This window comes from Theobroma cacao, chromosome 9, assembly GCF_000208745.1.
Source record: "Theobroma cacao cultivar B97-61/B2 chromosome 9, Criollo_cocoa_genome_V2, whole genome shotgun sequence".
Classification (NCBI taxonomy): Eukaryota; Viridiplantae; Streptophyta; class Magnoliopsida; order Malvales; family Malvaceae; genus Theobroma; species Theobroma cacao.
In genome coordinates, this window is record NC_030858.1 from 15,759,470 (window position 1) to 15,774,694 (window position 15,225).

The 15,225-nt window shown below is 29.3% G+C and overlaps 1 protein-coding gene across 1 annotated transcript; it reads left to right on the plus strand.

Moving 5' to 3' along the window:
* On the plus strand, positions 10,127-14,748 carry LOC18589392 (TBC1 domain family member 5 homolog A). Its single transcript, XM_018127562.1, has 5 exons — positions 10,127-10,561; positions 11,016-11,122; positions 11,443-11,619; positions 11,969-13,839; positions 14,502-14,748. The coding sequence occupies exons 1-5, from the start codon at positions 10,377-10,379 to the stop codon at positions 14,649-14,651; spliced, it is 2,490 nt and encodes an 829-aa protein (XP_017983051.1). The 5' UTR covers positions 10,127-10,376; the 3' UTR covers positions 14,652-14,748.

The following is a 15,225-nucleotide window of genomic DNA, read 5'->3' on the forward strand; positions in this document are numbered from 1 at the left end:
TCAGAGGTTTTACATTTTTCTTTTATCACTCTCTTAAAAAAAAAACCAAAGAATTGATGAACATCACATTGAGCTGTCGCTTTTATCTGCTCATGAAAGCAAATATAATTAATTAAGTATCAATAGATTGGCTATTTAAATTTTAAGAGTAATTAAAGAAATTTTCTTGTCATAAAAAGGAATAAGAATTACGACTATTAATTTCTTAATTCTTAAATATTTTTCACGCTTCGCTTTTAAAAGTTGAAAAGAAAAAAAAAAAAAGCTAAAGGAGGATGATGGAGCCATCTATAAATTAGACAACTAAGAATAGTTTCAATCCTCATTTAATGCATGCTTAATTGCCATGCAAGGATGCATGGGACTTTGGCCGCCTATCCTATAAAATTGTTGGTGCAAATTTTCATTTTGAACAAATCTAATCTTCATATAGTAATATATTTATTATATATATAAAGATGTTAAAAAAAATCAAACTTTAGATCATAACCACTTCCAAAAAATTAAAAACCGTTTAGTTTTGGAAGGAGAGGCAAAACGAATTTTTTTTCAAGAGATAAATTTTAAAATTTTCATTATATTATAGCTTAATATTGAATTTTTCATCTGACAAAACTAAATCCAATCATCAATCACCGATCATTGGTCATTGCTAGGCACCAATATAACCCAAAAAAAAACATTTTTCAATTTTTCTGCTCCTTATTCTTTTAATGGGAGTAATTTTTTGAAAATCTCCTCATTTCTCACTAAATCTCAAAAAAAAAAAAAACGAAGATACAAGATATTTAGATTTATGATTTTTGGAGATTTAAAGAAAAAAAGAAAGTTTTTAAAAAACTACTCCAATTAAAGGAAAGAGAAGGATAGGAATAAAAAAAAATCTTTCTTTTGTTTTTTTGTGATTCTAGCCAGTTGGTGATCAATAGATGAATGATGATCGACAATTTAAGATTTTGGTTCTTTTATATATCACTTTAACTAGACAGGTCATATGTCAAATAAGTAAAAAAAATACATGGTGTTGGGAATAACAATAATTACATTTCCATTAAGTTAAAAGAGTTTATTTAACTTAAACTGAAAATTTTTGAACTGATTTAAATGTAATAAAAGATAAAAACCTTATTGAATATAGGAACTTTTAATAATACGTACCATGGCAGAATTCAATGTGGTTTAAGCACGGTGATAAAACTAACATTGAGCCATAGCACAGTAACAAAGTGTTATTTATTTCTTTCCTAAACTACACCTTTATTGTTGTCTTCTACTTGAGAATTAAAAAAAAAAATTCTTACACTATTACTTTTAAACAAAAGAAATCCAAATTTATCATTTTACTTGCATCCGAGTATTTTGTTTATTACTTGATGCATAATTCTCATTTAAAGTACAAGGTTCAAATCTCTTCTCCCAATTATAAAATTTATCATTTTACTTAAAGTGATAGACTAAATTTACAATTTATTTTTGAGTGACTACAATTTTAATGCTATTAGACTATGGCTCGTGCGTTACACACGGGGCCTCTTTCCACCTCTCTTTTTCTTTCTTCAATACGCTTTCTCTTTTTTTCTATGGCTTCCACGTGGGTAAGGGAGGAAGCCCCTTTGGAGCTTCCTTTTACTTAAGGGTGAGCAAATTGGTCGATTAGGTGGTTTGATCCACCATACTTAAGTATCAAATGGATCAATCAATTCTAAAAAATCGATCAAATATAAAAAAAGACCAAACCAATCAAACATAAAATTGGTTTGATTGATCCGGTTTTGGACCAAAAGACCAACATTTTATCACTTTATTTTTTTACAAATTATAATATTAAAACTTATAAACTTCATCCATAATTATATATACATGTGTGAAATTAATGATATAACTTCTATGTTAAAATGTTTTATAACAAAGTTTGTATAAATAAAAACTAATTATAAACAATATGTTATAAAATCTAAGGTGATGGCTAATGAACTTATTAAGTGTAATCATATAAACAAAATTTATTATAAGTTATAGTAACGCTTATGTATAAGTTAAATATATGTATATATATAATATATTACTTTATTAGATATATAATTAATGATACAAATTATATGTTAAAATGTTTTATATCAAAGTTTATATAAATAATAACTAATTATAAACAATGTGTTATAAAATCTAATGTGATAACCAATAAAGTTATTAAGTGTTATCATATAAATAAAGTCTATTATAAATTATAGTAATACTTATGTATAAATTAAATATATGTATATATAATTTATTTATACAATTATATATATATATATATATATTCATAAGATTTTATATTACGAATCATTACTAAGGTCTAATAAGTATAATATATTAATATGTAGGATATTTACTATCATATATTATAATATTAACATGTAACGTACAGGGGCGGAGTTAGCCAAATTTTATTAGGGAGGCCAAACACAGTTAAATAAGAGTTAAAAATTTTAAAAAACTAATATGTTAAATTCAATCAATAATAAAAATATTGATAATAGAAATATGAAACTAAATATAAAACTATAATTTATAAAATATAAATAGTTAAAAACGATATATAAAATTAATAATTTTTTCTTATATAATCAGAATTATTTAAATACTATATATTCAAGATAATTTCATTTTAACTAAACATAAATCGTAAATCATATAAAAAAAATATACTCAAGTCAATTTCCTCTTACATAATCAGGATTAATAAAAAAAATAATGAAATTTTAAGTTACAATGTAATATTACAACTTATATTTGAGAACTATATAATAATTTATTAATTTTTAAAAATTAAAATCATAGAAAATAAAATTTGTGTAACATAAAAAAGAAGAACATGGTAAGTAAAAGGTAGCTACCACATATTACATAACAAAAAAGAAAGAAAAAGAATATGGTTAATGGTTTGTAGAAATTTAAGAAAGAATATTTATAGAAACTTATAATATATGAACAGATAGAATAAAAATAAAAAAAATAAATATAAATAAAAATAATAATATAAATTAAAAACTTTAAAAGTTGAGTGAGATAAGTGAAATCATTTAATTATTTTTTATTTATATTAATCATTAAATAAAACATTATTTTGAGGGAGTAAGTAATAGAATATATAAAAATATTAAAAAAAATTTATATGTTATGAAAAAAAATTTAAAAGTTTGGGGGGGCCATGGCCCCCCCATCACATAAGGAGGCTCCGCTCCTGGTAACGTATATCATTTAAAATATATAATTTGTAATTTCATATTACTTTAGATTTATAAATAAATATATATATAATTAATATTAAATTACTATGATTATAATTTATATATGTACGTATAATATCTTAATATATTTTAAGTATATTATTAATTAAGTTTACTCTCAATTCTTCTTAATATATATAAAAAATATTTTATATATTAATATATATATATATAATTAGTTTGGTTTTTTGGATGGATTGATCTAAAAATTTTAAAACCAAGAACCGACCATAAAACTAATTAGATCAAACATTTTGGACCAATTGATCCACCAATTAGACCAAACCATTTTACAAATATCGCATTTGGTTCGGATAGATAATTGGTTTGAATTGGTTTTACTCACTCCTACTTTTATTTATGTAATAGATACTTTTAATTGAAGTCACAAATAGTCAAAAGTTAATGGAAAAAAGTAGTTTATAAATCACACTCATTAAAAGTTTATTTTTACCGAATTTTTTTATCATTTTTGTTACATATTTTTTAAATCAAATAATGTTAAAAATTTCATCCATTTAAAAATAGATGGTAAATTTGACATAGATCATATGGATTCACAGAATTATTCATATATTCTTCTTCATAACCATACAAGTTCCCGATTTAATAAACCTTTTTCTTTGTCTAATATGTGCTCAAAGAATTCCGCCAAATCTTTATTGATTATATAATGCAATTTGATTAATCCATAATAGCGTCAGTGGAATGCACCTAACTAGAAATACAGTAGTCAACTCGCTTACACTAATTTTTTAAGAGAAAAAATAATGGTTGGAGAAGCTTTCTGATGGAAAATTATTTGGCAGTTAATCAAAGCGATAAGAGGTTAATTTAAACTAATTTGTTAAATTAATGCACGGAGGCACCGACCCAACAGAATCCAATCAAAAGAAAAAAAAAAATAATAGTAAGAGTTAAGAGATTAGAGATGATGATTAAACTAACCTAATCAATGGTCCACTTTTTCTCCAACATTGTATTGATTATTTATGATGATGAGAGCTAGCCAAACGAATTAGGTGAAGCTCTTTAAATTTCATATTTACTTTAATGGAAAAGGTAATTAAAATTAATCCTATGAATTCCTAGCTAGCACTCTTCTGTCACAATTATGTTTGAATAGAAATTTGTGATCATAGCTTGTGATGGTAATTCATTATACTACTATAGGATTTTTAGTTTACATAATAATTAGGAAAAAGAATACTGATGCTTTGTCCTCCACAAATTCCACATGCCTAATAATGAATGTGTGCAAAACACATGAAACAATTAAGTCTCTGTCTCTTTTTTTTTTTTTTTTGCTTTATCATTATTAATAATAATAAAAGCAAGTGAGTTGTTTGTGGCTTATAGTAGAATTTAATTAACCTAGTTTTGGTTCTAAACCACAAAGCATAAAAGAAAAGGTCAGTGAAACTGGATTGTGGGATTCGATTTATCTCCATGGGATTGTCTTTGGTTATTATTTAATCTCATTGCGATCAGAGTAGTTTAATTTTGTATTTTTACGTAAGTCTAGCAAAGAATGAGGTTTCTATATTTCTTCTTATATTGTTCTGCAAACCTATCGATTTACGGGGAAATTTTTATAGTTCTTTCTCTTAATGAAATTTTCATTTGTTTTTTAAAAAAAAAAAAAGGGTGAGAGTATTGCTGGACCAGTGCTCGACTGTAATGTTTCAATGTGTTAGGAGAAATGCCATTTTCTAGCTTATATTTTTCCTGGTTGGAAGGCAACGCCAAACTTTTGTAATATTAATTGGCCCTTTTTTAAAAAAAAAAAAAAAACCAAAATTTCTTTTGCCTAAATTTGCCTTGGCTGCTCTTTTTTCTTAATAATCCTATCTAACTCTTTTTTCTTTGGGAGAAAATTTTTTGATACAAATTCTAGAGATTGCAATCCATTTTCCCCAAAGGCTACTGAAAAGACTAGCTAGCTACACATGTTTTAACCTTATCACCAAGGCAAATGAAGATATGATCGTTGATGGGTAAGAACCCAAAGCCAGATAATGCAGCCAAACGTGATTACCTAAATATATAGCAAACTCGGTACATGCCACAACTTTGGAGAAATGAATGTAAACCATGCACCTTGGCCGTATAAAATATATAATAGTAGAAATATGAGAACCATACGTTTTCTTTTTTATTACTTAAATTAAGGGAGCAAATAATATGAAATTTCACATGAAATGCATTCGACAAGTGAACAAAAACAAAAGGAACGGGCAAAAGAAACATTTTTCTTTTTTGAGATTTTAAATTTAAATATTGATAAAGAAAGTGAAAATTATGATGTAAAGAGGGGTGATTAAGGGTATTAGTATAAACTTGTCTAGGTAAATTCAAAGGTAATCGAATATGATAAATGGGAAACAAGAGTAAGTGAATGGAACTTGGTAAAGCCGTTAAAAGAACCATCCCCGAAAGATACATGAATAAAATAAGATCAGAAACAAGAGGAGTATATGTCATTTCTTAGGTTCAATTGGATGAGAAGACAATGGAATATCAAATAAAAAAAATTGAAGGAATTGCATAAACAAGGCAGAAATGGGGTGAAAGAATGATTAAGGAATATAGAAGAAGTTGGTGAGATGGAAGGCATGAAGATTAGATGGGGCTGTAAAAAGAGAAAATTAATTTATAAAAAATATATATATAATTAAAAAAAAAAAAGGCAAGGCCAAAGGGTTTGTCCTGTGTGCCATGTAAGTCCTACTAGTCCCCACATGTATCCAAACCACCAATCATCATAGTCATGCTCTGGGAGATGAGATTTGCCAATTTGATTGCACCATGCAACACGCTCCAATAACTAATAATTTCCTTCGCCTCTTTTGCCCCCTTTTTGTCTTCTTTACTTATTTACCCTATTTTAATGGGAAAAAGCAGAAAAGCAGAATGTAGATAAGATTTCTTACGTCCAATTCAAGTTTACCAAGTTTTCTAAAAGAATCGATAAAATTGGTAAATTATCTAAATAAAAAAAAAACCTTCTTCACTTATTTAAAAAATTTAAATTTTTTATTTTTATTATAATTAAATAAATTTTTTATATTTTTATTTCTAATCAAATAAATTTTTATAATTAATAATTAATTGATTGATGTTTTAATCAAAATATTACTTGTTAATTTATACTCACATGATATGTTGATGTATCATAATAGATGATGAGGTATGTTATATTGATGTGATATTATAATATAGTCATATAGTATTTTCACCCTATACGTTAATGTCACGTGAGTATAAAATAATAAGTGATATTTTAATTAATAAAAATTAATCGTCTATTACTCATATGAGTTTATTTGATCAAAAATAAAAATATAAAGATTTGATTGAATACAATAAAAGAATAATGGCTTATTTGAATTTTTTTAAATATTTTGAAGATTTTTTCAAGTATTGTGCATAAAAATTTATATAGATATGTGCAAATTTAGTATTATTATTTACCAATTCAGGTGATTAGTAATTAGTAAGCATAAATCATTAAAAGAGGGTTTTTTTTTTAATGCTTATCAAAATTATCATGCATATTACTTTAAAAAAATTATGTATAAAACAAAATTCATAACATACATGAAAGGACAGTAATAGAATGACATAAATAACAAACATGTTTTCTGCTCTAGTTTTTTCTGGGGTCATGAATTGAAAGCTATTGAAAGTGGTTGAATGCTCAATGTACAATTAATATATTGATGATTTGATGATGGGTTATGCTAAAATTAATTGAGATTGATGGACTCTTAAAAAATAAAATAAAATAAAATAAAAACAAATAGTGGTTGTGGGTATTCAGATAGCTACGGCTCAACAAGAAAGATCACTTTGCAGCAAATTAAAATCTGCAAAAATTTGTGTTTGTTTATGTAATGCCTGCTTTCTTATCACATCAAACTGATATCATCACTCATATATTAATTTTGTAAGGTCAAAATGCAAAACGAAAATTGAAACGTAATCCACAAAAATAAATAAATAAATAAATAAAAAGTTTTAAGTTTATTATTTTGTTCTTTCAAACTTAATTATCCCCCATCAATTTCTTTGGATTTTTTTTTTAATTTTTGAAAAAGAAAAACTCTAACTCACTCCTTGAATGGAGGATATACATCCACTATCAAATCAAATCAAATTCTTTGCATTTTTTTTAATCTGTTGTAACTTTAAACCTCTCTTATCCTAATTTAAAATTTAAATTTCATAAAAAAAAACTAAAATTTAAATCTGTTAGTTACTAATTCATTAATTAAATCTGAAAATTTTTAGTTGCTCCATTTGATTCTCCCATTTTCATTCATTAACAAGGTTAATAGTTTCATAAAATGGGTTCTAATCCTATTTTTCATAAAAAATTAAAACTAATTATTTTTTAAAGGTTAATTTAAGAACCCTCTTGTTTTTTCCCCCGTAAATTTGCTTTGCTAAGAGATTTCAAATGTAGCATGAAAATTCCGAGAAAATATGACTTGATAAATAAGGCAATTGGAAAATAGGATACTAATACGCTATGGGCCATTGTATTTCTTTCGTATGATTAGTCAATTTCGTGTTCCTCGAGGATATAGTTTTGGGAAGAGAGACGTCTCTGCCACGTCAGATCCGGATATGCTAGGAATAAATTTTGTTGGCCACTTTCTAGTTTTCATAGCTACCCCTTCATTTTACAATTATCCACATTTCTCCCAACATGTCATTTTGAGACCTATGAAGTATGAATAATAAAATTAAAAAGATACAATACTTAAACAAACTTCTAAACTATTAAGGAAAATTCAAATAAAATTTTTATTTTTCTATTACATATAATCAAGTCGTTGTATTTTTATTTTAAATTAAATAATTTTTATAACTAGTAATTGATTAATTATCAAATAATTAAAATATTATTTATTATTTTATACCTACGTGATATTGATATGAAAGATAAAAATGTCATATGATCATATAATTATATCACACCATTATCTATTATAATATGTGAACGTGCTATGTTAACATTGTGTGACATAGAATAACAAATAATTTTTTGATTAATAACAATTAATTTATGCTTGTTCGATTCAAAATAAAAATTCATGCTTATTTGATTTAAAATAAAAATACATGTATTTAATTGAACACAATAAATGATTATTAGTTTATTTGAATTTTTTTTGAATGACAAAATTTTTTTAAGTATTATATTAATTAAGAAAATGACTGCTACAATTAATAATTATATAAAAAAATTATGGCATATCCTTATATATTCCTTTATGCTTTGTTTGTCCGCCATTTCTTCCTCAAATTAAAAAAAAAAAAGTCAAAATTGGATGTCATAAATTGATTTGTATGTTGATATGTCACAAACACAATTCAAAGATGGAGTTTAGCTCTTCCCCCTTTTTTCAACTTTTGTTTCAATCACTTGGGCATGAGGAGAACGTTTGTTTCAGTAATAATGACAACTTAGTCATTTCTAGTACATTTATTTCTTTTGAAGGCAAAATAATTTAGCCAAACCAATTGACTTTATTAGCTCGGCTTCATAGCACAGTAATGCAAACAAGAAACAAATCCAAAAAAAAAAATTAAGAGTTTATAAACTAACAAAATTATAGATTTATTTATATGTATGTTCATTATCATTTTTAAAAAATCTGTCTTTTTTGTTATTTAGTTTATTAGTATGCAAAAATTTAGGAAATTGAAAAACTAAGGGATTTTACAAAAAAAAAAATTGTTTAAAATAATGGAGTATGAAATAAGATGGCATAATATTCAAATAAGTTCTTAAATTATTCAAATAAATTCTTATTCTTTTATTATGTTTAATCAAATCTCTATATTTTTATATTTATTAAATAAGTCTTTTATAATTAATGATTGACTAATTGTTATTCGTTAAAATATCATTTGTCATTTTATATCTACATGGCACTGACATGATATTGACGTGGAAGGTGAAAAATTTCACGTCATTATATTATCATGTCAAATTATTATTTCACGTCATCATTAATTATAATACATCAACATGTCATATTATCATCACTTATGATATGTGAGTATGTTACGTCAGTATTATACAATATAGAATGATAAATGATATTTTGATTAAATCAATCATTAGTTATCGGAGTTTATTTGACTTAAAATTAAAAAATAAAAGTTTATTTGACTTAAAATAATAATGTGAAAATTTAATTGAACGTAATAAAAGTATTAGCGCTTATTTAAATTTTTTTAAATAGATTAAGAATTTTTTTAAAAAATGATGCCATTAAAGACATGGGCATTTAACCTTGAGAACATAGTATATATTTAATTTATGGATTTACTGGGGTGATTAATTACAAGAATTAGGTCAGATCTACTGGTCTAGATTAGGGGTTGGAAAGAAGAAGAAGAAGTAGAAGCAGCAGCGTCTCTTCAACATTGTTATAGTTTGTTGGTAACTCTTGCTGACCATTAGTTGTTCAATTGATTTCTCACCCTTTTTGAAGATGAGAGAAGACAAGATTTAGCTAGTAAATACTACCTTCTCCTGCTCACAAACGCCATAAATTAATATATAACAATTGTATAAGTATTTTATTTTTTTGGAAAAAATAAAATAATGGAGCTAAATAGTTAAAATGTAGTGAAGTATAAATATAGGAAGGAAAAGACAGGTCAACAGTCTGGGTATGGTGGCTGCTGTTCTTTTATAGTAATTAATTAAATTAAACATACTAAATGTGTAAAAGAAAAATAAATTGGTTTTATAAGGGGTTTTGGAGTTGCTGAGTGAGAAACAAACTTACTATTTCTCTCTTTTTCAATTTATGCTTTTATTTATTTTCTGTTTAATAAAGGGTTAGAGAGAGAAAGAGAGAAACGAAAGCTGGATATTGCTTGAGGAAACTACTCTGTTCCTCCCTCTCTTTCTTCTTTCAATGATTTTCTTCTCCCAAACCCAAACCCAAACCCGAACGTAACTCTGTCTCTGTTTTTGTCTTTTTGTTTCTCTGGGAATATCTTTTTTATTGGTAAAAATATAAAGAAAAGTCATTTTAAGGTCCAAGGATTTGGAAAGTTTGGGTTGATTGAAAGAAAATGAGCAAAGAGATGGTAAAGGAAGAAGCGCCGTCGTCGTCGGGTGTCGTTTCGGAGGAGAATCGTCCTTTCGGTAGTCTGAGAAGCGTCCAATGGCGTATCAATCTCGGGATTTTACCTTCTTCTTCTTCTTCTTCGTCTTCGATTGATGATCTTCGCAGGGTAACTGCTGATTCTCGCAGAAGGTAAAGGTTACGCCTGTTTTCTTTATTTCTTTTTCATTTTTCTTTCCTACAAAAAATTAACATCTGCTTAAAGTTGTAATTTTGAGATTCTTTTCTCATACAGATTACCAAAATTTGAATTTTTTTTCTTTTTCTAATTTTAAATCTAATTCTAAATTTTTGAAAAAAATGAATTCAGCTGATTCTAGCTTAAAATTGATATAAAATGATAACTTTGAGTCTCGGGTTTTTAAACTATTTTATTTTATATTTCTCTGTTCATATTATTTCAAAGATCCGTCTTTTTTTTTATAATTAAATCGCAATTCATCAATGACCCAGAGAAAGTTGTTTCTCTAGAAAAAAAAAAAGAGAAATGCAGCAATTGATTTGTTTTGTTCTTTATTTTTTTTCGTTTTTCTAGAATTAAAAACTAACCGTTATAGCCTCAAATCTGTAATTTATGGTAATTTAGATATGCTGGGTTGAGAAGGCGGCTGCTAGTGGATCCACATGTTCCCAAGGATGGAGGAAGTAGTTCCCCTGATCTTGTCATGGACAATCCACTCTCACAAAACCCAGGTAATTGTAATGTTTCTTATTTCTTTTTCTGCATCCCTTGGATTTTGCTTCTCTATTCGTTAAATGCTTGTATTGTTCATTCATCAGCTTTTGTTTAAATTATTAGTGTTAACTTTTACCTTGCTATCTTCTCTTGATTATTGTTAAAATTTATCTGGACAAATGTTTCTGGGTCCGTTGTTTGTTTCAGTTGCGCAAAAGGGGAACCAAATCTTGTTTCCTCCTTTTCCATCTCATCCCAGATGGTTTCACCCTATTTTATGCTCTTTAATCTTAGCTTGCTTGATCTGTGTTAAAACAGTTGCTAATTCTTCATGCAGACAGCACCTGGGGTCGATTCTTTCGAAATGCAGAGCTGGAAAAAATGGTTGACCAGGATTTATCACGATTATATCCAGAACATGGAAGCTACTTCCAGACTCCTGGATGCCAGGGAATGTTAAGACGAATACTGTTGCTGTGGTGCCTTGGACACCCAGAGTGTGGTTATAGACAAGGTATTTTCTTAAGCTCTCTGCATGCAGGTGTTATAAATTTTCATGCTATCACGTTGTAGTTTTCGGAAAACTAAATGTGCAATACGTAGCTACCCTAATTATTGACTGTGTTTTAATAGTTAGAATCCTAAAGTTTTTCATGGTAAGGCTCAAAAGTAACATGTTTGTTGTCACCTTAGGTGAAGGCTAGGAGTTGCTAATGGAAATTTCACTCCATGGTATGCAATGACAAGGTCATAGGAGTTTAGAACATAATATCCAGAATCAAGTTTAATGTAATACTTGCTATATTTATATGTGAGGCATCCAACTTGCTCTTTATCTGTTTCATTTTCCTGCTTATTTGTAGGAATGCATGAACTCTTGGCTCCTCTGCTGTATGTTCTTCATGTTGATGTTGAGCGTCTTTCAGAAGTGCGAAAGCTTTATGAAGACCATTTCATTGACAAATTTGATGGATTGTCATTTGAAGAGAATGATGTTACATACAATTTTGATTTTAAGAAGTTTTTAGATTCCATGGAAGATGAGATTGGATCTCACAGTAATTCAAAGAAAGTTAAGAGTCTTGATGAGCTTGATCCTGAGATACAGACCATTGTATTGCTAAGTGATGCTTATGGAGCTGAAGGTGAACTTGGTATTGTCTTGTCTGAGAAATTTATGGAACATGATGCCTACTGTATGTTCGACGCCTTAATGAGTGGGGCGCATGGTGCAGTAGCTATGGCAGATTTTTTTTCTCCCTCTCCTGCTGCAGAGTCTCACAGTAGCTTGCCCCCCATCATTGAAGCCTCAGCTGCATTATATCATTTACTTTCAATTGTTGATTCTTCGCTACATAGCCATCTTGTTGAGCTTGGTGTTGAACCCCAGTATTTTGCACTTCGCTGGTTGAGGGTTTTATTTGGACGGGAGTTTTCACTTCAAGATCTCTTAGTTGTATGGGATGAGATTTTCACAGCAGATAACAGCCAACTTCATAGAGACTCTGAAGATGATGAGAGTTCCAGTTTTAAAATACTCAATTCACACCGTGGAGCATTAATTTCTGCTGTGGCAGTCTCTATGATACTTTATCTGAGATCTTCCTTGCTTGCCACTGAAAATGCTACTTCTTGTCTTCAGAGACTCTTGAATTTTCCAGAGAATATAAATTTGAAAAAAATTATAGTGAAGGCAAAGTCTTTGCAAATTCTTGCATTGGATTCTAATGTCTCATCCTTGTCATCTACATTTGGTGGGGCTTATAACTGCAGCAAGTCTGCAGTGGTGAGAGGTCACAGTCTTTCATCTGATTCAGTTTCTCCAAAAACTCCTCTAAGCCTGGTTCCTGACAGCTATTGGGAAGAAAAGTGGAGAGTACTGCATAAGGAAGAGGAACTAAGGCAAAATAGTGTAGGTAAACAAACTCCAAGTGGGAAGAAGAGATGGTCAGAAAAAGTAAAGCTGAGCCTATCTAGAACTGAATCTGACCCATCACCTGCAAGAGCAGAGAATTGCAAAAAGGGCCATAGGTCATCCATTAGGCGTAGTTTGCTTGAAGATTTGTCGCAGCAACTTGGCTTGGAGGAAGATGCTGAAAAAGGAGGCTGTCTTGGAGCTTCTAACTCAGAGGATGATCATTGTATAGAAGTTCTGGTGGAGGGAGACAATTGTACTAACAAAGAGTCTATTTGTGCAGCTGAGGAGAGATGTGAGAGTGGAAGTGGAACTGTTGTCAGTGACGAAAACTCCTCTATTTTTTCCGAGCCAGCAAGCCCTGGCAGTGGCACAAATGACCATGAAAATGACACAGAAAAAAGTAGTGTTGCGTCAAATTTATTTATAGATGAAAATGATGATCACCAGCAAAGTAACCTAGAAGATTCACCTCTGCCAGTTTCCCTTCCTCCTGAAGATGTCCCTCTAAATTCTCTGCATGAGAATGAATCTTCAGGGAAAATGGTCTCAGCTATGAAGGAGCGAAGGCATCTTTCAGGTAGATTCCAGTGGTTTTGGAAGTTTGGACGAAACAACGTCGGTGAGGAGACATCTGATAAAGGAGGTACCAATGAGGCTGCAAAATCTCCAAATCACGATTGCAAGCGCAATACAGCAGACTCATTAACTGCTGGTGCTTCTCGTAATTCATCTTCCACCAGCAAAGGAGATGCTGTGGACCAGAATGTGATGGGCACATTAAAGAATATTGGACAGTCTATGCTTGAACACATTCAGGTAATATTCTGATTTCTGTAACTTTGCAGATTTCAACTCTTGAAGTAAACTGTTTTGTTGTTGAATAGAACAGTCTAGTTTGGTCTATTTTCATGCTTCCCTGAAGAGTGTGTTTGGTTAATTAAGCTGCGTAAGTTCAGTCTTCAATTGAACAAGCCTTGAGAAATTCTTAGTTGAGTGAACCTAATGAAAACATGAAGCTGAACTTTGAAATTGAAGTTTAGTTGCATCACATGTGTAGAATGTTGTATAGAATTTCATAATAGGGAACCTTTATTGAAATTTTATAGATAGATGTCTGTAGATCAGCCTAATATGCATAATTAATCCAGGAATTGAAAATGATTTTAATATTTAGGGAGAATGATGCTGTTATATTAGACAATTGAAGATGGTGGTTTCTTTTTCACTAGCACAGTTCTGGATGCCTCCAGTTCCATGTTCCACGCGTTTCCCTAATAGCATGCTTTTAGTTGTACTAGTAACTTGGCTTCATCCTACTTGGAAGATGGGAGCAGCTAACCAAAAAATACTTGGGAAGTTGTCTAACAACTGTTGGGAGTCTGTTTACTTTCAAAGTTAGTCCCAAAGTACATGGTTAATATGTAAAGCTTTATTTTGATTTACGTCCTTTGGTATTTAAATCACCATTTGATTGGCAGGTTATCGAGTCTGTTTTCCAGCAAGATCGGGGTCAGGTGGGATCATTGGACAACTTCTCTAAAAACATTCTTGTTGGCAAAGGACAAGTTACAGCCATGACAGCTCTCAAGGAGCTTCGGAAGATCAGCAACCTTTTATCAGAGATGTGAGATTTATTGTATTTATTATGAAATATGTATATACTTTTTTGTAATTACCATTTTTTTAGTGCAAATAAAATGAGTTTTGCTGCTTTGTTGGCTCTTATATTGTGTGGTAATCCAAATTTTTGTCAGTGTTTGAGAGGATGAGGGTTGTGCATATGCGTTTCTGTTGTGATCTTATTGCCACAAAATGTAGATTTGCCTGTGTCACCCGGAAACTTTAGCTTGGGTTGTGGCTTTTTGGTTGGTTTGCCTCTTTGTCAAATGCATCCATCATCAATGTTTATGCCCATGAATTATGAAGTAAGGAACCATACACGTATACAGTGATTAAAGGTGTACTTAAACCTTTAGCATCCTCAGCGTAAGGGAGGAGAGGATGTTTGGACAGCACCCTACCCTCGACTGAAAATCCTCTGGGGACAGCTACCTTTTGTACCATCCTTTCCTTGCACCCAAATGTAACTGTAAATCAGTCTAAGAATCCTAAATTCTCAGAAAATTATGAAAATAATTACTTTTCTTCTCTTCTTTAAATTCATTATAAGTTGCACAGCAATTGTAGGCGTATAGCAATGGA

Bases quoted from the DNA above. Each gene is read 5' to 3' on its own strand.
- LOC18589392 (XM_018127562.1), top strand. From the start codon at position 10,377: ATGAGCAAAGAGATGGTAAAGGAAGAAGCGCCGTCGTCGTCGGGTGTC. The intron at 10,562-11,015 runs GTAAAGGTTACG...ATGGTAATTTAG, and splicing joins ACTGCTGATTCTCGCAGAAG to ATATGCTGGGTTGAGAAGGC. The intron at 11,620-11,968 runs GTATTTTCTTAA...GCTTATTTGTAG, and splicing joins AGAGTGTGGTTATAGACAAG to GAATGCATGAACTCTTGGCT.